The 24,127-nt window shown below is 42.7% G+C and overlaps 1 protein-coding gene and 1 pseudogene across 1 annotated transcript; both read left to right on the top strand.

The window, feature by feature from the left end:
• LOC122435541 overlaps positions 1-18,195 on the top strand; it is a 52,571-nt pseudogene extending 34,376 nt beyond the window's left edge.
• Positions 531-1,514, top strand: LOC122434839 (casein kinase I-like). Its single transcript, XM_043458599.1, has one exon. The coding sequence runs from the start codon at positions 531-533 to the stop codon at positions 1,512-1,514; it is 984 nt and encodes a 327-aa protein (XP_043314534.1).
• Positions 18,196-24,127: the final 5,932 nt, after the last annotated feature.

The following is a 24,127-nucleotide window of genomic DNA, read 5'->3' as shown; positions in this document are numbered from 1 at the left end:
TGTTTTTCTAGGACAGGCTGATGCCTTCTAAAGACTCTGAAGATAACCTGTCTTGAAGGTTCTAAGAGCGCCCGTGACTCCTTTCCCAGAATTCTCTGCGCCATGAAGCACCTGCCGGGAACTCGGGGCACTTTGTGTTGGCTGCAGCCGTTATAACAAGATGGCAGCGCCGGCGGAGTGACAAGGGTCCCTCCTGGCGGGAATCGTCATCACTGGTGGCGGTGGTATCGCCGCCATAACTTCACGGCTCCCCTTTACCAGGCCCTGAAGTCGTCGCCAGAAGCCAGAGTCTCAGCCGGCTAACGGTGAGAACCCCCTCAACGGTCGGTGGGCTGGTGAAAAGACATCTGACAGTAGCGGTGGTCAGGGTCCCCTCGGCCGATTCTGGGCCCTGTAACGCTGAGAAACAGCCAGCGTTTTCTGTTTCCTGCCTGCCTTCACGGCCTTGCTCCGTGGACGAGCCCGAGGGGCGTCCATCGTCCCCTTAGAGGTGTCGGAGCTTAACCCCAATCCTGTCTTTGTCTCTCAGGATGGCGAGCAGCAGCGGACTCAAGGCCGATTCCATTGTCGGAGGGAGATATAAACTGGTTCGGGAGATCGGGTGTGGCTCCTTTGGGGACGTTTACTCGGCGATAGACCTCACCAACCACGAAGAAGTGGCGGTAAAACTAGAGTCACAGGATGCGAGGCAGCCCCGGTTGGTATATGAGAAGGAGCTCTATGATTTTCTTCAAGGTGGGGTTGGCATCCCCCAGATACGGTGGTTTGGTCAGGAAGCGGACTCTAATGTGCTCGTCATGGATCTTCTGGGACCCAGCCTTGAAGACCTCTTCAATTTCTGTTCAAGAAAGTTCACTATGAAAACTGTACTTATGTTAGCTGATCAGATGATCAGTAGACTCGAATATGTGCATACACACAATCTGATACATAGAGACATTAAACCAGAAAACTTCCTAATGGGTACTGGGCAGCAGTGGAAACAGTTATTCCTTATCGATTTTGGTTTGGCCAAGAAGTACAGAGACCCCAGGACGGGGCAACACATACGGTACAAAAAGGGTAAAAGTCTCACTGGCACACCTCTCTATGCTAGCATCACTGCACATCTTGGTCGACAGAGTCGCCGAGATGACATGGAATCATTAGGATATGTTTTGATGTATTTTAATAGAGCTAGCCTGCCATGGCAAGGACTACAGGCTGCAACAATGAAGGAAACACTTGAAAAGATTAGCGATATGAAGATAACCACACCTGTTGATGTTTTATGTGACGGCTTTCCTATACAATTTGCCATGTACTTAAAGCATTGTCGCGCGCTGTCCTTTGAGGAAGCCCCGGATTACAGATATCTGAGGCGGCTATTCCGCCTTCTTTTCAGGACCCTGAATTACCAATATGACTATGCATTTGATTGGGTAGTGTTAAAGCAGCAAGCAGAACAGCAGGCTGCCTCTTCAATTGGGCAGGGTCAGCAGGCCCAACCCCCACCCCGCAGGCAATCAATCTGAGGAAACCAAAAGTGAAGCCAAAGGTTCCAAAGCATGAATCAAGGAACAGAGGACACAAAGCAGAAGATTGGAGCACCAAATTCATTTCCCTATAAACTGGCTCTGGTCAGCAGAGATATTCTCTCCTCAGTTGAAGGCTCTGTAGTTAGTCAAACATGGTATCCGGTTTTCTGTTTCACTTTTTCGAGTGGAAATGTTCACTAAATGTTTCACATACACAAATGGGTGGGAAAATTGTGCCTATGCCAATTTTAATTAAAATCTTTATTTTGAACTATACTGCTTTGAGAGGTCTCATTGCAGTTGCTATGGTTGTTAATGCATTCTGAGGGTTTATCCATCCCTGGGGTTTGCAAGTTGTTCACTTAACACATTCTTAGAGTGATTGGCTACTTGTTTGCAAGTCAGTTGTTATGGAGGCAGTCAAAGATTCCAGTGTTTGATCATATGAAAGACTGTGCCTGCTTACCTGTGCTGGAAATAACAGCCTCTTAAGTGAAGACTGAAGAAAAACTTAGTGACTACTAGATTATCCTCAGGACTCTGCATTAATTCTCAAATGTTCTTGGTATTTAAGAAAAAGCATATTTGTCACAGAATTTTAGTTAACATCTTACCTGTATATATGTTTAGATAAACTAGTCACTATAAACATCTACATGATGTGGAATTTGTTTTTATTTGGAAATGAGAGCTTTATGATTTACAGATTCATTAAAAACTGTATGGGGAGGGAGGTGGGAGGGGGGTTCAGGATGGGGAACACATGTAAATCCATGGCTGATTCATGTCAATGTATGGCAAAAACCACTACAATATTGTAAAGTAATTAGCCTCCAACTAATAAAAATAATCCTATTTTGCATTTTATTATTTTATGCCTATATTTTCCCATTTAAATTGGAATTTCTCAAACTTATTTGGTAAATAAAAATCCTTATAATCTTAAACATTAAAAAAAATAATAATAATAATAATCACAGAAAAAAAAAACTGTTTCTGTAAAAAAAAAAGTCTCTAAACTTTTAGAGTTGGGTAGGCAGAGTTAACAGAAGCCCCTTTAATACTTAAATGCCATCTCCTAGTATGACCCATTGTCTTCTTTGGCTTTCTGGCAGGAGAGTATTCTGCCCTTCTCCCCCCAGGCCTGTACTCTAGATCATATGTCACACTACCGTCTCAGGACCTTGCTTTCTTAGTTATATTTTTCCTTCCCTACTATTTTGTGCTGCTTTTGTCCTGCCCCCCCCACCCACCATACTATTTGTCCTTATGTATTTGGATTTCATGGATCTGCTTCCTTGCAAAAGAATCAATTCTGCCCTTGCTCCTGCCAATCCCTTTCCATTTCCTCTCCAGCTTCCCAATGTCATCTAAGGCCAACCTCATTTTGTTTTACATATCTCAACTCTGACATCAGATCCTATACTCTTGCTCATCACCCTATACCTCATTCTCAGCTGCTAACTTTGTGGTGTTTTAATTTCTCTTATAATCAGCTACTTTGAATGTTAATTGTATCTGTCATCCACATGGGATTCCATTCTGTGAAGTGCTTCTTCTTATTGGTCTATCCATTTGTAACTGTAGATATTTTGTGTTTTCCTTGTTGATGAGCACCTTGTTTTCTTTTTACAAACTTTTTTCCTTCCATTCCCTCTAGCTGAAGGGCCCTGTCTACTGTCCTCTGCTCTTCCCTTCCTTAAGGGAATCTTCCATCCATTCTGAACACGTTTTATTTTCCTATTCTACTGACTCATATAGTGATCCCTTCAGTCCTTGCATTATGACTGTACCTTAGTACCAAAATTTACCTGTGTAGAGTGACATTTCTCACAGCTGTGCACTTCCTTCATTCTGAATATATTAACTGTAATCATCGTTGCCCAAATCAGATATTGTTCTCCAATATTCTTCACTCTGCAATTCCTCTTTTTTTCTCTTTTTGAAAGTGTCATTTAAATGACCCCCCCCCTTTTTTAAGTCCCATCTATGTCACCACAAAACAAGTCCATATTGTATCCTGATTGGATTATTCTGTTCTTAATGGGATAACTAATTCCATTTTTTGACAAGTTCATTTGAGGTGCTACTGACAGATTTCATTGCCTAAACCATGGCATTTATCTTGTACTAGCCTTATGAAATAAAATTGCACTTACTACCTATTATGTAGCACATGATAATTAAACTTTCCTCTTAATGACAGCAGGCCCCTTATTGCCAACTCAAACGTATATCTCTGTATCTTCCACAACTCATGTTTAACTCCAGTTTTCTTAAAGCTTCCTACATAGGAAATTTCTCTCTGTGTCTAGGCTATTGATTATTTAGGGCTCTATTTAGATACAGGCTTCACCTGTTCCAAAAAATTGGGCCCTTAATCACTCCAGTATCTAATATTCTTTTCCTTTTCTCACCCCCACCATCCCATAGAACTCAGAGCAAATAAAAATTTTCCCCCTTTATTTTAATTTTTAATTTAAAATTTTTGGAGAGATGACACATTGACAAACTTTGATTTCAGATGTGTGAAAGAGTACACACTAAAACATCTTACTCTCACCTCTACTCCCCAGTTCTCTTCCCCAGGGCCTACCAATGTTAATCATTTTGTACATTCTTTCCAGAAATATATCTTTAAAAATAATGTTTTTAGATTGTGTGGTACATGATTATATTCTATCCTATACCTATGAGAAAACTTTAAGAATAAAAAATTAATAATATTTTATCCTTAAATTTTCTAGTGGAAAAATGGAGGAACCAGTTCAAGTACTGACATTGATAGTGTTTTGGAGATGTTTCAGTGGGTTTTTTTTTTTTAAAGCATGTTACAAAGAGTTCAAAGAAACAGATTGTTAGTAGGAAGGGGGGAAATGGCTTGAAAATGAAAAAGAATTCAGACTTGTTCATTAATCACTCTAGTGAAGCAGACAACTCTCACTCAGAAAGCATCAAGGTGGACAGCATAGATAATGTCTGCTTTTAAAATGCAGAGAAAATTATGGCTCTCTAAAGTTGTGGTGAGACTGTGGACTAATTTTCAGAGCACAGTGCTCTTAACTGATCTATGAATCACATGTATATTTTGAACTGTCACAAAGAGCAGAAAGAGCCAAATTAATGGAATTAGTGTATGTGAATAATTATTGGATTGGGGAATAAGTTGGACATTTTGAGGACGCGTTCATGACTAGTGGCTTCCCTCATAGCTCGGTTGTTAAACAATCCACCTGCAATGCAGGGGACAGTGTCCTGATTCCTGGGTCAGGAAGATCCTCTGAAGAACAGATAGGCTACCTACTCCAGTATTCTTGGGCTTCCCTTGTGGCTCAGCTGGTAAAGAATCTGCCTGCGATGCGGGAAGCCTGGGTTTGATCCCTTGGTTTGGAAGATCCCCTGGAGAAGGAAAAGGCAACCCACTCCAGCATTCAGGCCTGGAAAATTCCATGGACTGTTCAGTCCATGGAGTTGCAAAGAGTTGGACACGACTGAGCGACTTTCACCTTCATGACTGGCAGAATACAAACTCACATTCACAGCTATGTTTCCAGACTGATGACTCTATTTGTGTGCTTATAAGGAAGTCTATGGGCTCAGACTGTTAAAGATAATTATTTTCAGCACAGGCATTAACTGTTTACATTGAATAGTGTTGGCTGTAACTAAATATTATTGGCTCTAGTGAATTTTGTACATATATACTAAATGAAGTAGAAAGTTGGGAAAAGTCTCAATCCATGCCTACGAATCGGGATGCTTAAGATCTATAGAATAAATGAAATGAGGCTTGTGGATATAAAGAGTACACCATAGGAGTGAAAGAATAGTAAAGTTTGGCAGAGATAAGACATAGTTCTAGATTTCACTATTTTAGCCTAACTAAAAGAGGAAAACAAACTGGATTTCATGATCCTATCAGGCTCAGTATTTTAAAATTTGGTATAATGGGATAATAGCATAACTTATTCATTCTATTTAATATTAAAACCTATTGTATTTCATCTTCTGTACAAAGCATCAGTGATTTTCCCTTCCAGGTGAGTCAGTACGTTGCTTAGAGTAAAGCTGAGCTGTTGGAAGAACTAAATGGGTACTATGTAGGTGCGTGTTTAGTCACTCAGTCGTGTCCGACTCTTTGTGACCCTGTGGACTGTGCCCACCTGGCTGCTCTGTCCATGGGATTTCCCAGGCAACAATACTGGAGTGGGTTGCCATTCCCTTCTCCAGGGGATCTACTTGACTCAGCGATGGAACCCATGTCTCTTGTGTCCCCTGCATTAGCAGGTGGATTCTTTAATCATCTGAGCCACCAGGGAAGCCCCCAAATGTGTACCAGAGTCTATGTAAGTGGAGACATGCTGCCTTGTTTTAATCTCTCCTGCATATGACCCATATCATCTTGAGAAAATTATTTACTTGTTCTGGGCTTTAGTTTCCTCTTTTAAATAATATGTAATAGTATCTAGCTCACATGGTTTCTGAGAGAATTAAATGAGTTCATATGTGTGTACACACTTCTGTGTCACATAGAACAGTGCCTGGTATGTCCTAAAAACTATAAGTACATAGCATAAATGAAGAACCATGGGAGTGTTTTCTATCATCATCATCATCATCATCATCATCATCATCATCATCATCATCATCATCTGCTTTCCCTGTGTCCAACCTGGATCGGTTGCATGCAGCTTCTCTATATTTGGCTAACTGTTCTAAGTTTGAATTTTGCCTTCTTTTTCTCCTAAAAGAGAGAAACCTGAGATTGAAATCATACAGTAGATTACTGTAAAAGCTTCATTTCACAATGAGAAACTGGATGAATTCAAGAGGAATTATTCATTGTTTCTTTTTAATTAAAATGATTATTCATTTTAAATAAAAACTGTGACAATATCATGACCAGATAAATATAAGGAAAACCAAAGTAGACATTTGTGTCATGTTGCTTTCCTCAATAAGAACACATTGAATAAGTACAGAGACTGTGAATGTAAGTACACTGGAAAAATAACTTATATGAGCCCATAGTTAGTTCTTAAGAACAACCCCTTAAAGCGATTCATTTGGAAATGATTTGAAGTGTAGGTTAAACTTACAAGTCCTAATAGAAGTAACATAAGAAAAACCTTGAGACGTATTGGTTGTAGTCAAATTTTACTGATTCCTTTTTCTATACTAACTATATTAATTCTCATCTAAACGAGAAATTCTGTGAACCTAATCAGTGTGGGAAAGCCCTCAGCCAGAAATAAGAACACATTCCTCATTGAAAATTTCTTCCTGGGAAGGTAGCCTATGTATGCAGTGAATGTGGAAAGGTCTTCACTCAGAAGCCACACCTCTTTGTCCAGCCGATTCTGTGGGAAAGCCCTATGAATGCAATGAATGTGATGAGAGTTTCACTCATCAGTCAATAGTGAGGTTGCATCAGAGAATTCATACAGGAGTGAAACCCTGCATATGCACTGAATGTAGGCAGGCTTTTATCCAGAAGACCCACTTGATTGCACATCAAAAAATTCATAGTGGAGAGAAGCCATATGAATGCAGTGACTGTGGGACATCTTTCCCTTCCAAATCAAATGCATGAGCATAGAAAAACTCACACAGGGTAGAAACCCATACCTGCACAGATGTGGGAAGGTCTTCACCAGAAGATCAAGTCTCCTTATCCACCAGAAGACTCAGACTACACAAAGAACTTATGTTTAAACTGAATGTGGAGAGGGCTTCACTTAAAAGTCAGTCTTGATTACATATCAGAGAATTCATACTGGTGAAAAGCCTTATGAATGCAGTGACTGTGGGAAAATCTTTACCCAGAAGTCACACCTCATTGGACACCTGACTGTTCTTACTGGAAGGAAACCCTCTGTAGGTACTGAATGTGAAATACCCTGAAGTCCCTCGTGACCACTCTGACACCTCCCCATTCTTCTCTAATGCTATCTTATCATTGGTAGCTTGTGAACCTCTCTGACTTCCCCATTCCTCAAATCATCCAGTGGTACATCTCAGAAGGGGGACTGTTCCATCCTAAATTTCCACCCTCTCCCATAGTTGTATGTCTTAGAAGATAATTTCTCTGTCTTGCTCCCATGCAATAAACTGAGGGTACCACTGTGTATCTATAAATATCACAGATCTCTCTACTCAGATCCAAACACCCCCCCTACTCCTACTCCAGGAATCTTTCTGGACCAGGAATCAAACCTATGTCCCCTGTGTCCCCTGTGTTGGCAAGTGGATTCTTATCCACTGTGACAACTTGCGAAGTCCAAATGAGTTTTAACCCTAGTATAAAACATAGTATGCCTGTTATTAAATACCTGATATAAAATAACATTTTGTAGGAGAAAATATAATTGAGATTTCTGAAATTCAGTGTTCATGCAGTAATAGTTGTTCTTTACTAAAAATGAGGACTACATAGACAAATGAATGGATAGAGAATATGTGAGATACATATATATGTGAGAACCATTTTCTAGAAGACGGCTGTGGCAGATCTTACTATAATACACTTTCAACAAGATTACTGTCGATAACACTCTGTCTTTTTCATTAGGCCATCCAGTTTACACCTGTTGTTTGGTATAACCATTATTAGTATTATTAATGGCTGCATTGCACAGCTTGTGAGGTCTTAGGTCCCTGACCAGGGATTGAACTCAGATCCTCAGCACTGAGTGTGTTGGATAGTCCCCCAACACAGTTATTAATGATGCCCCTTTCCCATTCTAAAGTGTCCTGATTTAGATGATAAAGTATAAGGTTAACTCAGCTACACTCCATAAGGAGATCAAACATGTTTTTTAAACTCAATTATCAGGAAACATTTATCCTGGAAGAATTGGCATATTTTCTACCTGTGACCAATGTTACTCTTGCAAATGACTGCATTTCTTTTCCAGCTACATCTAATAGGAAGGTAAGAAAGAAACTTATAGCTCAATTGTATTTACTCTGCAGGACTATCAGGCACAAATATATACAGTCAAAATAGATCCTGGTGCTGACTTTGTTCATTCTCTCTATATCTGCTCTGACCTCAATTTATAGAGTCATACCTGGACATTTTGTTTCAGGGATTTTTAAAGGCCCCCTGAAGACACTGGGAAAGCAATGGATGCAAAAAACACAAATACATGAATTAATGATAGCTCATTAAAAACTTGCTTATTTCCTGCTTTTATTGGGAAGGAGCTTGGTCTCTGAAGTCAGAAGCATTGTAGAGATCAGATCCACCAGCCTGAAAACACCCACACTTCAGCTGGGGGTCACATCCTGTGGTAGACCCAAGGAGCACCACATTTCTATGGTCACAAGCTTTGTATCTGCAACTGATATGACTGTGTGACACTTAGAAAAGGCAAGTTTCTGACTGGGACCAAGTGTACCAACTATCTCCTCCCAAGTCACTAAATATCTTTCCTTACACCCTGACCCAAGACTTCAATTTCTAGAAATCAGCCACGTATATGCACAAAGATTTAGATGCAGAAATGCAACTACAGTGGTATTAATTGTCAAAACCAGGACTATCCTTCATACATGTTTACTAACAGTATCAGCACAGTTCATTTGCTCAGTTGTGTCCAACTTCTGTGACCCCATGGACAGCAGCACACCAGGCTGCCCTGTCCATCACCCACTCCCAGAGCTTGCTAATACTCAGGTCCATCTAGCTGGTGATGCCATGCAACCATCTCATCCTCTGTTGTCCCCGTCTCCTACAGCCTTCAATCTTTCCCAGCAACAGAGTCTTTTCTAATGAGTCAGTTATTCACATCAGGTGGCCAAAGTATTGGAGCTTCAGCTGCAGCATCAGTCCTCCCAATGAATATTCAGGACTCATTTCCTTTAGGATGGACTGGTTGGATCTCCTGGTAGTCCAAGGGACTCTCAAGAGTCTTCTCCAACACCAAAGTTCAAAAGCATCAGTTCTCTGCCCCTCAGCTCTCTTTATGGTACAACTCTCACATCCATACATGACTACTGGAAAAACCATAGCTTTGACTAGACAGACCTTTGTAGGCAAAGTAATTTCGCTAATTTTTAATATGTTCTCTTAGATTGTCATAGCTTTTCTTCGAAGGAGCAAGTGTCCTTGAATTTTATGGCTTCAGTCACCATCTGCAGTGATTTTAGAGCCCAAGAAATAAAGTCTCTCACTGTTTCCATTGTTTCCGCAACTTTTTGCCATGAAGTGATGGGACAGGATGCCATGAACCTCATTTTTTGGATGCTGAGTTGTAAGCCAGATTTTTCACTCTCCTTTTCCACTTTCTTCAAGAGGCTCTTTAGTTTCTCTTTGGTTTCTGCCTTAAGGGTGGTGTAATTTGCACATCTGAAGTTATTGATATTTCTCCCCGCAGTCTTGATTCCAGTTTGTGCTTCATCGAGCTTGGCATTTCCCATGATGTACTCTGCATAGAAGTTAAATAAGCAGGGTGACAGTATACAGTTTTGGCGTACTCCTTTCCCAATTTGGAACCAGTGTGTCCTTGCATGTCCAGTTCTAACTGTTGCTTCTCAACCTACATACAGATTTCCCAGGAAGCAGGTCAGGTGGTCTGCTATTCCCATCTCTTGAAGAATTTTCCAGTTAGTTCTGATCCACACAGTCAAAGGCTTTAGCATAGTCAATAAAGCAGAAGTAGATGTTTTTCTGGAACACTCTTGCTTTTTCTATGACCCAACGGATGTTGCAATTTGATCTTTAGTTCATCTGCCTTTTCTAAATGCAGCTTGAACATCTGGAAGTTCACGGTTCACATACAGTTGAAGCCTGGCTTGGAGAATTTTGAGCATTACTTTGGCAGCATGGGAGATGAGTGCAATTGTGCAGCGGTTTGAGCATTCTTTGGCATTGCCTTTCTTTGGGATTGGAATGAAAACTGAACTTTTCCAGTCCTGTGGCAACTGCTGAGTTTTCCAAATTTGCTGTCATTTGAGTGCAGCACTTTCACAGCATCATCTTTTAGGATTTGAAATAGTTCAACTAGAATTCCATCACCTCCACTAGCTTTGTTCGTAGTGATGCTTCCTAAGGCCCACTTGACTTCACATCCCAGGATGTCTGGCTGTAGGTGAGTGATCATACCCTCGTGGTTATCTGGGTCATGAAGATCTTTTTTGTATAGTTCTTCTGTGTATTCTTGCCACCTCTTCTTAATAGCTTCTGCTTCTGTTAGGTCCATATAATTTCTGTCCTTTATTGTGCCCATCTTTGCATGAAACGTTCCCTTGGTATTTCTAATTTTCTTGAAGAGATCTCTAGTCTTTCCCATTCTATTGTTTTCCTCTATTTCTTTGCATTGATCATTGAGGAAGGCTTTCTTATCTCTCCTTGCTATTCTTTGGAAATCTGCATTCTAGTGGGTATACCTTTCCTTTTCTCCTTTGCCTTTAGCTTCTTTTCTTTCCTCAGTTACGTGTAAGGCCTCCTCAGACTACCATTTTGCCTTTTTGCATTTCTTTTTCTTGAGCATGGTCTTGATCATTGTCTCCTGTACAATGTCACGAAGCTCTGTCCATAGTTCTTCAGGCACTCTATCAGATCTAATCCCTTGAATCTGTTTGTCACTTCCACTGTAAGGGATTTGATTTAGGCTGAACCTGAATGATCTAGTGGTTTTCCCTATTTTCTTCGACATAAGTCTGAATATGGCAAGAAGGAGTTCATGATCTGAGCCACAGTCAGCTCCCAGTCTTGTTTTGGCTGACCATATAGAGCTTCTCTATCTTTGGCTGCAAAGAATATAATCAATCTGCTTTTGGTATTGACCATCTGGTGATGTCCATGTGTAGAGTCTTCCCTTGTGTTGTTGGAAGAGTGAGTTTGCTACGAGCAGTGCGTTTTCTTGGCAAAACTCTGTTAGCCTTTGCCCTGCTTTGTTTTCTCCTTCAAGGCCAAATTTGCCTGTTACTCCAGGTATCTCCTGACTTCCTGCTTTTGCATTCCAGTCCCCTATAATGAAGTTGGGTGTTAGTTCTAGAAGGTCTTGTAGGTCTTCACAGAACTGTTCTACTTCAGCTTTTTCAGCATTACTGGTTGGGGCACAGACTTGGATTACTGTGATACTGACTGGTTTGCCTTAAAATGAACAGAGATTATTCTATCATTTTTGAGACTGCATCCACATACTGCACATCAGACTCTTATATGGACTATGAGGGCTACTCCATTTCTTCTAAGGGATTCTTGCCCACAGTGTTAGATATAATGGTCATGTGAGTTAAATTCACCCATTCCAGTCTATTTTAGTTCACTGATTCCTAAAATGATTCCTATATTAACAGTATATTGATTATAAAAATGATGATATATGCAAAAACTCAATATTATGCCACTACTCATATTGTATACAAAAATATTTGCCAGCATGGAGAAATTGTGTAAGTTAGTGTAAAGAGCAAAAAACAAAAGTAAACTAACAATTCTATTTTTCATATAAACTAAGTGTGCATATATTAGTAATATGTTAAACTCTCATGGACAGACACACATGCACATACCCAGAAAAAAATGTCTGAAACCATAAACATCAAAATGTTAATAGAATTGATAGTTAGGTGATAATGGAGTTAGAGGTCACTTTAATTTTCTTCTTTCTACTTAGAGTGTATGACTTCCTGTTCCAAAAATATTTATTTTTATATAATCATATATATAAATATACAATTTTACATATTTATATACATACATGAATTTATATAATAATATAAAATACATTTAACTATTTCAAATCCATATAATAAACAAAACTAAAATAAGGCCGTTTTATAATATATACTGGCCACAGGACTGGAAAAGGTCAGTTTTCATTCCAATCCCAAAGAAAGGCAATGCCAAAGAATGTTCAAACTACCACACAATTGCACTCATCTCAAACACTAGCAAAGTAATGCTCACAATTCTCCAAGCGAGGCTTCAACAGGACATGAGCCGAGAACTTGCAGATGGTCAAGCTGGATTTAGAAAAGGTAGAGGAACCAGAGTTCAAATTGCCAACATCTGCTGTATCATAAAACAAGCAAGAGAATTCCAGAAAAACACGTATTTCTGCTTTATTGACTATGCTAAAGCCGTTGGCTGTGTGGATCTCAACAAACTGTGGAAAATTCTTTAAGAGATGGGAATACCAGGCCACCTGACCTGCCTCCTGAGAAATCTGTATGCAGGTCAAGAAGCAACAGTTAGAACTGGACATGAAACAATAGACTGGTTCAAACTTGGGAAAGGACATGTGAAGGCTGTATATTGTCACCCTGCTTATTTAACTTCTATGCAATATATGGAATTTAGAAAGATGGTAACAATGACCCTATATGCGAGACAGCAAAAGAGACACAGATGTAAAGAACAGACTGTTGCACTCTGTGGGCGAAGGTGAGGGTGGGATGATTTGAGAGAATAGCATTGAAACATATGTATATTAACATATGTGAACTGGGTTGCCAGTCCAGGTTTGATGCATGAGGCAGTGTGCTCAGGGCTGGTGCACTGGGATGACCCTGAGAGATGGGATGAGGAAGGGGGTGGGAGGGAGGGTCAGGATGGGGAACACATGTACACCCATAGATGATTCATGTGAATGCATGGCAAAACCACCACGATATTGTAAAGTAATTAGCCTCCAAAAAATAATTTAAAAAAAAATTCCCATGAGGCAGATGATATCTAAATAAGATTATTTTAAAAACTGCCAACTCTTGCTTCTACAATATAAAAATTTTTAAATAACTTATTGCAATTGTATAGTAATCTGCATATTGAGCATTTCATATTAAATATCTGTGATAATTTTATAAAATAAGAAAAAAACTTCTATGCAGAGTACATCATGGGATATGCCTGGCTGGATGAAGCACAAACTGAAATCAAGATTGCTGGGAGAAATATCAATAACTTCAGATGCACAAATTACACCACCCTTAAGGCAGAAACCAAAGAGAAACTAAAGAGGCTCTTCATGAAAGTGGAAAAGGAGAGTGAAAAAGCTGGCTTAAAACTCAACATTCAAGAAGCAAAGATGATGGCATCTGGTCCCACCACTTCATGGCAAATAGATGGGGAAACAATGGAAACAATGAGAGACTTTATTTTCTTGGGCTCCAAAATCACTGCAGATGGTGATTGAAGCCATAAAATTCAAAGATGCTTGCTCCTTGGAAGAAAAGCTACGACAATCCAAGAGAGCATATTAAAAATCAGAGACATTACTTTGCCCACAAAGGTCCATCTAGTCAAAGCTATAGCTTTTCCAATAGTAATGTATGGATGTGAGAGTTGGATCATGAAGAGAGCTGAGGGGCAGAGAATTGATGCTTTTGAACTTTGGTGTTGGAGAAGACTCTTGAGAGTCCCTTGGACTGCCAGGAGATCCAACCAGTCCATCCTAAAGGAAATGAGTCCTGAATATTCATTGGGAGGACTGATGCTGCAGCTGAAGCTCCAATATTTTGGCCACCTGATGTGAATAGGTGTGAACAATGTGATGTGAATAACTGACTCATTAGAAAAGACCCTGTTGCTGGGAAAGATTGAAGGCTGTAGGAGACGGGGACAACAGAGGATGAGATGGTTGGATGGCATCACTGACTCGATGGACATGAGTTTGAGCAAGCCCTGGGAGTTGGTGATGGACAGGGAAGCCTGGTATGCTGCAGACCATGGGGTCACAAGGAGTCGGACAGGGCTGAAGGACTGAACTGAACTGAACTGAGTTCCAGCTTAGAGCCGGGCCATGAGGCTAAGCTCCCAGGATGACAGAGCGACAGAACACTGTCTTCTTTGGTGTTTATATTTCAAGGAGATGGCTCCTAGTCCCAAAACAAAATTATTCCTGGTTTGTTTTGCTGACAGAAGGCTTATTTACCCTTTCAAGATTAACTTATGTATCCAAGGGGCAGAGGAAGGGTTTACAAATGCCAGTTTTCTCAAGGAAATATTCTAAGAAAAGGGAAGGAGGGAAAGGTCTCTTTCTCTTATAGCCACAGGGAAGATTCCCTTTTTTAAAAAACGGCTGTGAGTTTTAAAAGGCTGTGAGTTTCCTAAGCCTGAGTCCCCACAGATGTGACGCAGATCATACTTGACAAATGCCTGCATGTGCACTGAGTTGCATTACAGGAAAGACCCCTGAGCCTGGGCAACCTGCTGCCTAAGAGCAGCCTGGAAACCAGCCTTCAAGTCATTTGCTGTAAGCACAAACCTGAGACATGCCAGGGAAACAGCACTCTGGGCCTTGCTTTCCTGTCACACTCAGCAAGATGTGTAGGAGCACAAGAGCCCCATGGAGGAGTGTCTTCCAAGTCCAGTGGGACAGAAAAGAAGGCCTAGGCAGTGACACAGCACTCCCAGTGCCGTCAGTCTGTGCTGCCCTTTCGTTTACAGCCACAAACTCTCCGTGGCCAGGGCCACTGGAGCAACATACGTTCCATTGGCGGTAATCCACAGTGAGCCTGCACCCCGTGCTAGTTTTTTCCACTGGCCATACTGGGCCATTGTATTGATGCTTTACTGTCGTCATCTACCTGCTGCATTTTAGTCCTAATGAAGGCTGTGACTTCTTTGTCCTCCAGGGATTCTCTGCTGTTTCTCTTCGGACACCTGGGAGAGGATAGGGAGATGGGTTGGGGAGTCAATTGCACATTCTGCTGTCATCTCTCTGAACGTGGCAGTCCCTTAGTTGGAGAATTCCCTTTGGTCTTTATCCAGCATTCTTAGAACAAACATGCAAAACACTGTCCCAGTGAAGTATTAGGTTGTGGAAGCAGCAATGACAGTTCTGTTGACCCTTGAACAATGTAGGGGTTAGGGGCACCAACCCCCGCTCTGAGTCAAGAATCTAAGTATAACTTTAGACTCTTCCAAAACTTCACTACTAATAGTCTACTGTTGACTGGAAGTCTTACAGTTAACATAAACAGTTGATTAACACATATTTTGTATGTTATATCCATTACCTGGGCACTAGTGGTAAAGAATCCAACTGCCAGGGCAGGAGATGAGCAAGATATGTGGGTTTGATCCTTGGGTGGGGAAGATCCCCTGGAGGAGGAAATGGCAACCCACTCCAGTATTCTTGCCTGGGAAATCCCATGGACAGAGGAGCCTGGCAGGCTACAGTCGATGGGACCACCAAGAGTCAGACACAACTGGCAATGCATACTCACTCATGCCTTATATAATGTATTCTTTCTTAAAAAATAATTTTATTTGTTTTGTGTTTGGGGAGGGGGCTGTGCTGAGTCTTTGTTGCTGCATGGAGGTGTTCTCTAGTTGGGGTGAGAGGGGTCTACTCTCTAGTGGCAGGCCACACCCTTCTCATTGTGGTGGCTTCTGTTGTTGTGGATCACAGCTTCTAGAGTGTATGGGCTCAGTCGTTGAAGCTCTGAGGCTCTAGAACACTGGTTCAATAGTGTGGCACATGCAGGTTTGTTTGCTCCACAACACGTGGGATCTTCTCAGATCAGGGATGGAACCAGTCACTCCTGAATTGCCAGGCAGATTCTTTACCACTGAGCCACCAGGGAAGCCCCTAAATACTGTATTCTTAAAGTAAGCCAGAGGAAAAAATGTTATTAAGAAAATTCATAAGGAGACACACCTAGTATGGCAGTGGGAGAGATGGTGAAATTTGCAGCCTTCCCCTCTGGGCTCTAGTCCTCGGTCCCCTGTCCCCCCAACCCTTCCAGTGGCCAGCTCATGTCCTGGCGGAGGCCCAGATGGTGAACCTCCACACTGCCATATACAGCACAGTCTGCAGTGACAAGCCTCAGATGCTTCAGATGCTGCTTAGTGGCTGGAGCCAGGAGGAGGTGGACGAGCTGATGGGCTAGTTGGCAAGCAGAGGACGGGGGTGGGGGGTTAAGGTGGGGATGCCACTTGTCATTACCTCCCATTTCAGCCACCTAGATGTGGCCAAGTACCCAGCAGACCAGTGCGGCCCCAGCGTGGAGGCAGGCAGCTTGGTACACTTCACAATGACGAGACCATCGAGGGCACACAGCCGCCCTGAGCCACCTCAGCCACTGACCACCTGGACCTGGTGCGGAGCCTGCTGCACTGTGGGGCCTTGGTGAGCTGCACCACTTGCACCTACTCGAAGCCCCTGCGCTCTGCTTCTGTAGGCACCTGGAGGTGGTGTGCTACTCGGCGGGTGAACACCAGGTGGACCTGGAGGTGGCCAACAAGTGCGGGTACACGTTCCTCATGATCTCCTGTTACACAGGCCACTGCCAGATCACCCACTACCTATTACTGCAGGGCGCCCAGGTGCACCTGTGCAGCATCAAGCATAACATGGCCCTGTGTGACTGCACCAAGGCCAGCAGTCTGGGTGTCCTGAAGCTGCTGCAGGTGCTAGGCCCACAGGGAATGAGGCAGCTATGGCATGACCCTGCTGCTGGTGGCCCACGTAACAGACCACACCAGCATTGTGGAAGACCTCAGCCAGGAGCAGCCTGCTAGGGAGGACTCACAGCCAGGACTGGTCCCAAAAGGCCCCTCCACCAGCCAGGCACGTGTGCAGCCCCAGTGTACCTGCTGCTGCAGCTCCTCCACAGAGGAACCCCTGAGCACCAGTCAGGAAGCCGCCTGAAAGCCTTGGAGTTGCTGGGAGCCACCTGCATGGCTAAGAAGCAGGATCTGCTTAGGGTCCTGAAACTCTTGATAGTGGCCATGCAGCTACATCACCAGGGGGCACGTATCTGCCTAAACCTGAGCCCCCAGCTGGTCCTCACCTCTGAATATTCCAGGGAGGTGAACACCACTGAAGAATCAGAGGCGCTCATCACTCAACAGTATGAGATAGGCATGCAGGCACTGTTGATCTGAGAGTGGTCCTGGGTCCCTCCCATCCGGACTCTTCCTACTATATGCATTACTGGGCCAACTTGGACAGCTTCTAGTGCTGCATCCACTAGTGGAAGAATGCCTTGGACATATAGCAGAACAACTTGGAGCCTCTGACCGCCAGAAGCTTCCTATTCTTTGATAAACTCTTTTCCTTAGTACTACAGAATCACTTGGCCAAGGGCAGTCTGGGCTTGCCAATCAGCTTTGCAGATCTAATATGGGTGCTGTGCATGGGGTCTGGGAAGTGGAGTGGGCCCAAGGAGCTCAGGGACTCGGCCCAGTTCACCAAGGCCCTGACCATCATTCTCCACCTGCTCTACCTACTGGAGAAAGTGGAGTGCAGGCCCAACCAGGAAGACATGAAGCACCTGACGGTCTGCTTAACTGCTCCCCTCGCAGCAAGAATGGCTTCACTCCTGCACATGGCAGTGGCCACTGACCACGAAATTGGGCCACTTCTAGGTGGGCAAATTTCCCTCTCTCCAGGTGGTAAAGGTGCTCTCAACTGTGGAGTTGACCCAGACAGCCAGGAATTTGACAACAAATACCCCAGTGTGCATCACAAAGCAGAACAACTGCCTGGGGATCATGAACACCCTGATAGAGGCAGGGGCCCATGTGGATGCCACCAGCATCTTAAAGAAGACAGCTTATGAGTTGCTGCATGAGAAGCTGTTGGCCAAGAACACCATTCAGCCCTTCAACTATGTGACCCCACAGTGCCTTGCGGCCTGCACCCTGGATAAGAACAATATCCCCTACAAGGGCTTCATTCCCTAAAAGCTGGAGGCTTTCATCCAGCTGCACTGACAGGGGTTTGAGAGGAGAACCTGGGAAGGGTGGGGCCCACACCTGTCCCCATCCTCTCTGGGGAACACTGGCTGAAAACCAGAAAGGGAGCGCGGGCCTCCATAGCCCCCTCCCCTCATCAAGGAGAGGGGACAAGAATCAATGAGCTGTTGGTGATAGAAGATTCGGGACCATGTGCTCAGAGAACTAACTTTATATAGGAGTCCACGCACTCATCCTCCACAAAGAGAAGATGCTCCACCTCCCACACATCCCATCTGCCTGAGTTTCAGAGAATTTTGCCTCTGACCCGGGGCAGAGGGATTGAAGCCATCACCTTCCTCCCCTAAGAGAAACACAAGAAGAAGCTGAGAGTTGGGTTCAGCCTCTACCTCTTATGTATCAGACAAGATAGATACATCCACCCAGGGCAATGTTAGAACTGGAGGCCCTGAGGGGGCAAAGTGGGAGAATCAACCCTTCCAGCACATTTACACCTGCTCCTTCTGCCCTGCTGTGAGTCCGACTCTCTGACCCCAAGCCACCAGCCCCTTGGGTAGCTTTTGTGGTTTGGTGTTCTGTTTATTTACCTGGTGGAGGGGAGTTGGTGCTTACCACGTGGCTCAGTGGTAAAGAACCCACCTGCAATGCAAGAGACATAGGAGATGTGGGTTCGATCCTTGTGATGGAAAGATCCCCTGAAGAAGGGAATGGCAACTCACTCCAGTATTCTTGCCTGGAGAATCCCATGGACAGAGGAGCCTGGTGGGCTACAGTCCATGGGGTCACGAAGAGTTAGATGCGACTGTGCAAGCTCGGGCACATGAAGCTTACAGTTGTGGTGCAGGAGGTTTTGCTGTCCTACACTTTTTAAAAACGATTTTGGTGTCAGGTTTCCTAAGTTCATTTCATGCGGCAAGGGTTTTATCTTTCCTGAGATGGCCATAGCCAGCAACAGTCAGCTATATTTTGTGATGAATTCAGGAGGTAACATTCCCCCACAGAAGGAAGGGTGACCATATCTTTCTGAACACTTGACTCATTCGCCTTTTACTTGGACCGCCTGACTTTCCATCCTCACTAGAAAGAGAAGTCATTTTCCAAACGAGTAGCAGGCCAAATACGAAGGTCTGGGCTTGCCAGCCACTTCCCACACAACAAGAGCTATTAATAGCTTGGTTGCTTTGGAGTTTGATTTTCACAATTTCTGAGTTCAAACTGCAGGTCACCTCTGCCTCACGAATCACACAAGTGGGCACAGGTGTGTGGCAAACAACCCAAGTGTCTGTAGTGTTTTTAGATGCTTGGAAACCAGGATCCACATCACCCTGAGACAATTCCAATTATTGATACACTATTAATCCACTGAGTCAGCTAGATAAGATGGTGGATCTGTAGAACAGGTTGTTGGATAAGGTAGTACAAAATCTTGGTCTCCCATTACTGAGGGTGTGGAAGGCTATGAAGTGTTCCTACTAGAGAACCCGCCCCTGCGAGACTGTCTGGTGTGGGGGGTATCCTCCATGTGCCCTGGCCGCCAGCAGGAGAGTGATTTTGGCCTGTTGGGAAAGCAGTAAAGAGCAGAAGGGGACTGGAGCCTCCACCCGCACAGCTCAGGAAAGAGGCCATTCCCACCCTGTGCCTCTCCTCCAGCCTTGTCTCAGGGTAGCTACACAAAAGCCTCCAGAAGCCACAGTGGGTGCCTGGATGTTCTGTCCCTCTAAGAGAACTAAGTCTCATTTAGATTTGCAGTGTTAGTTAGCGCAGTCTTTATAAGACCAGGTATTGCCTTCTGTCAAGGCAGGGAATGCCATCACTGTCCCTCCAGAAGCCTGGAATAAAGAAACAAGGCAGTGTCTCCCCAAAAAAAATCCATAAGGAAAAGAAAATACATCCACAGTACTGACCTGTATTTATTGATACTGTAAGTTTATGTCATCTGTTTACAAGAGGAATTATCTGTCTGTACCTTTATCCATATTGTTTTATATGATACAAAACACTATAGATGTTTTACATTTTATTAACACTAGATATCAAAAATGAAAAGATAATGTAAAAAATTCATATTTATTTACAGTTATGATTCATGCCCTGATAATGAAGAAGCAGCAATAAGATTGCTTTATGGTAGCCTCGTGTAATCCAAATGATTGCTTCATGGTAGCTTAGCCTATACATTAATGAATGGTTATAAAAATTTTGTGGCATACAGTATTACAGTCATATTCTTAATACAGTATTGGGAGCATTTTTACTTTAAACAAACCTCTGATAACAGGCTCATATGCAGTTTCTCCATTTAGAAGAGAGTGAGAGAATCATACTGTACAATAATGTAATTCTTTGAGAGCAAAGTCATGAAACAGTAAGAAAACTAACACACTAATTATTTTATATTAAATATCACTCATCTCATGTATATGTAAGGATAGGCTGTCCACTGCACTACATCTTGCACACAATATTCTATATGATGCATACCTAGGAGATAAGAATGGCACAGAAACATCTCCAAATGTGTCTTGTCATACAGTTATTTGATTTTCACATGAAGACACTCAAAACACATACACATCAGATATGTTTCATAACCATAAGTCATGACGATTCTTTGCTAAAGTGGATGTAGATCATCATGAAGGTTTTCATGCTCATCTTCGTGTTGGGTAGGTTGGGGAGGAGGAAGAAAAGGAGGAGTTTGTCTCTGTCTCCAGGGCAGCAGAGGTGAAGGAAGTGGAAGGGAAGGCAGGAGAGGCAGGTACACATGGTGTAACTTTATGGAAACACATCATGATCTCTATCTGACTTTTTTGCGTTTTCATTTTTCCAAAAATGTTTCTATACTGTACCAACCCTTCTTCCACCATTTGCTTTAGTTTCAGTGCCTGTATCATAGAAGATTCCCTGTTACAAAAGAAGTCAAAAGTAGTCTAGAGGAGTCAGAACACTTCTGCCAGATTGTCCAATGTCAGTTTGTTTTCTGACTCTGCTTCTTCTACGTCTTCTTCCTCCTCATTGTCAGGCACTGGATGGGAAGCTCTCAGCTCCATCAAGTAGTCTTCTGTGAATTCCTCTGGCGTGGTGTCTATTAGCACTTGAATTTCCCCAGGATCTGTATCTTGAAAACTTTATCACCTGCCTTGTGTGTGTGTGTGTGTGTGTGTGGCATCCACAATCTCTTTCCTGATTTCCTTGATGGGCTCTGTCATAAATCCTGTGAAGTCATACACAACATCTGGAGACTTTGCTCCCACAGAAGTTTATTGTTTCAGGCTTAATGATTTTCATGGCTTTTTCTAAAACAACAATGACATTTTCAATAGTGTAATCCTTTCAAACTTTAACAATGTCCTCTCTATTTGAGTTCTCTTCCATAGTGTTGACAATCCTTTCCATAGAGGACTGTGTGTAATGAGCCTTAAAAGTCTTTGTGACCACCTGATCTAGAGGTTGACCTAGAGATATATCGTTTGGGGGCACTTGAATCACTTTAATGCCCTCCAGGTTGAACACCTGGGTTACGAGTGGCCAGGGGATATTGTCCAAAGTCAAAACAACTTTAAAAGGCAGTCCTCTACTGGCAAAGTACTTTCTGACCTCAGGGACAAAGCATTGATGGAACCAATCCAGGAAGAGTTCTGGTTCTTTTGGGGTTCTTGTTGTACAATCAAAAGACTGGCAGCTGGTGTTTATCTTTTCCCTTCAAGGCTTGCCTTGTGGCTCAGATGGCAAAGAATCTGTCTGAAATGCCAGAGACCTATGTTTGATCCCTAGGTCAGGAATATCTCCTGGAGAAAGAAATGGCAACCCACCCCAGTATCCTTGCGTTGTGAATCCCAAGGACAGAGGAGCCTGGAGGGCTACAATCCATAGGGTCACAAAGAGTCAAATGCAACTGAGCAACTAACACACTCAGGGCTCAGGAGTTAGCATCTTTATACATGCTATATAGATATAAACTCGACTGCATTTGAAGAAAACTGTAGAGTTAACCTATCTGTCACTGCCTTAAATCCTGGTGCTTGCTTTTCTTCCTCACTGATAAATGCCCTTTCTGGCATTTTTCCGGCAGAATAGGGCACTTTTGTCTGTATTCAAAACCTGTTCGGTCAGATATCCCTCTCCTCAATGATTTTCTACATGGTATCTGGAACTCATCTGCTGCCCCCTGGTGGGTACAAGCTGCTTCTCCTCTTATCTTTTCTTTTTTTTCCCATTTATTTTTATTAGTTGGAGGCTAATTGCTTTACAATATTGTAGTGGTTTTTTGCCATACATTGACATGAATCAGCCATGGATTTACATGTGTTCCCCATCCCGATCCCCCCTCCCACCTCCCTCTCCACCCAATCCCTCTGGGTCTTCCCAGTGCACTAGCCCCGAGCACTTGTCTCATGCATCCAACCTGGGCCTGGTGATCTGTTTCACCCTTGATAATATACATGTTTCAATGCTGTTCTCTCGAAACATCCCACCCTCGCCTTCTCCCACAGAGTCCCAAAGTCTGTTCTGTACATCTGTGTCTCTTTTTCTGTTTTGCATATAGGGTTATCATTGCCATCTTTCTAAATTCCATATATATGCGTTGTTAGTATACTGTATTGGTCTTTATCTTGCTGGCTTACTTCCCTCTGTATAATGGGCTCCAGTTTCATCCATCTCATTAGAACTGATTCAAATGAATTCTTTTTAATGGCTGAATAGCATTCCATTTTGTATATGTACCACAGCTTCCTTATCCATTCGTCTGCTGATGGACATCTAGGTTGCTTCCATGTCCTGGCTATTATAAACAGTGCTGCAGTGAACATTGGGGTGCACGTGTCTCTTTCAGATCTGGTTTCCTCAGTGTGTATGCCCAGAAGTGGGATTGCTGGGTCATATGGCAGTTCTATTTCCAGTTTTTTAAGGAATCTCCACACTGTTCTCCATAGCGGCTGTACTAGTTTGCATTCCCACCAACAGTGTAAGAGGGTTCCCTTTTCTCCACACCCTCTCCAGCATTTATTGCTTGTAGACTTTTGGATAGCAGCCATCCTGACTGGCGTGTAATGGTACCTCACTGTGGTTTTGATTTGCATTTCTCTGATGATGAGTGATGTTGAGCATCTTTTCATGTGTTTGTTAGCCATCTGTATGTCTTCTTTGGAGAAATGTCTGTTTAGATCTTTGGCCCATTTTTTGATTGGGTCATTTATTTTTCTGGAATTGAGCTGCAGGTGCTGCTTGTATATTTCTGAGATTAATCCATTGTCTGTTGCTTCGTTTGCTATTATTTTCTCCCAATCTGAGGGCTGTCTTTTCAGCTTGCTTATAGTTTCCTTTGTTGTGCAAAAGCTTTTAAGTTTAATTAGGTTCCACCCAAATCTCTGGGTTGTCCCAGTGCACGGGGTTTGACTGCCCTGTTTCATGCATTGAACTTGGACTGGTGATATATTTCACATATGGTAATACACATGTTTCAATGCTATTCTCTCAAATCATCCCACCCTCGCCTTCTCCCACAAATCATCCCACCCTCACCTTCTCCCACAGAGTCCAAAAGTCTGTTCTTTATATCTGAGTCTCTTTTACTGTCTTTCATATAGGGTCATCGTTACCATCTTTCTAAATTCCATATATATGTGTTAATATACTGTATTGGTATTTTTCTTTCTGACTACTTCACTTTGTATAATAGACATTTTAAAAGCCAATCCTCTTCCTTAAAATTATCAGACCATTCTTAAATTTTAAAATTTTCATTTTAAATTCTTAAAATTATCTAGACATTCTCTAGCTTTAGATTCTTGACCTTCCTTTTGCTTTAGGTTGTTGTAGAAAGACTTTGCTTTTGCTTGAATCATATGAGAGTCTTTTGGTATGCCTTTCTCAGGGCAATCCTGCATCTACCTTAAAGCTGCATTTTCAGAATGAGATATGGTATTTCACAAAAAGTGCCAGGTTTTCA

This window comes from Cervus canadensis, chromosome X (assembly GCF_019320065.1).
Source record: "Cervus canadensis isolate Bull #8, Minnesota chromosome X, ASM1932006v1, whole genome shotgun sequence".
Classification (NCBI taxonomy): domain Eukaryota; kingdom Metazoa; phylum Chordata; class Mammalia; order Artiodactyla; family Cervidae; genus Cervus; species Cervus canadensis.
This window is presented reverse-complemented; position numbering and strand designations above follow the sequence as displayed.

What these genes read in the sequence shown, in the direction of transcription:
- LOC122434839 (XM_043458599.1), top strand. Translation starts at nt 531, where the DNA reads ATGGCGAGCAGCAGCGGACTCAAGGCCGATTCCATTGTCGGAGGGAGA.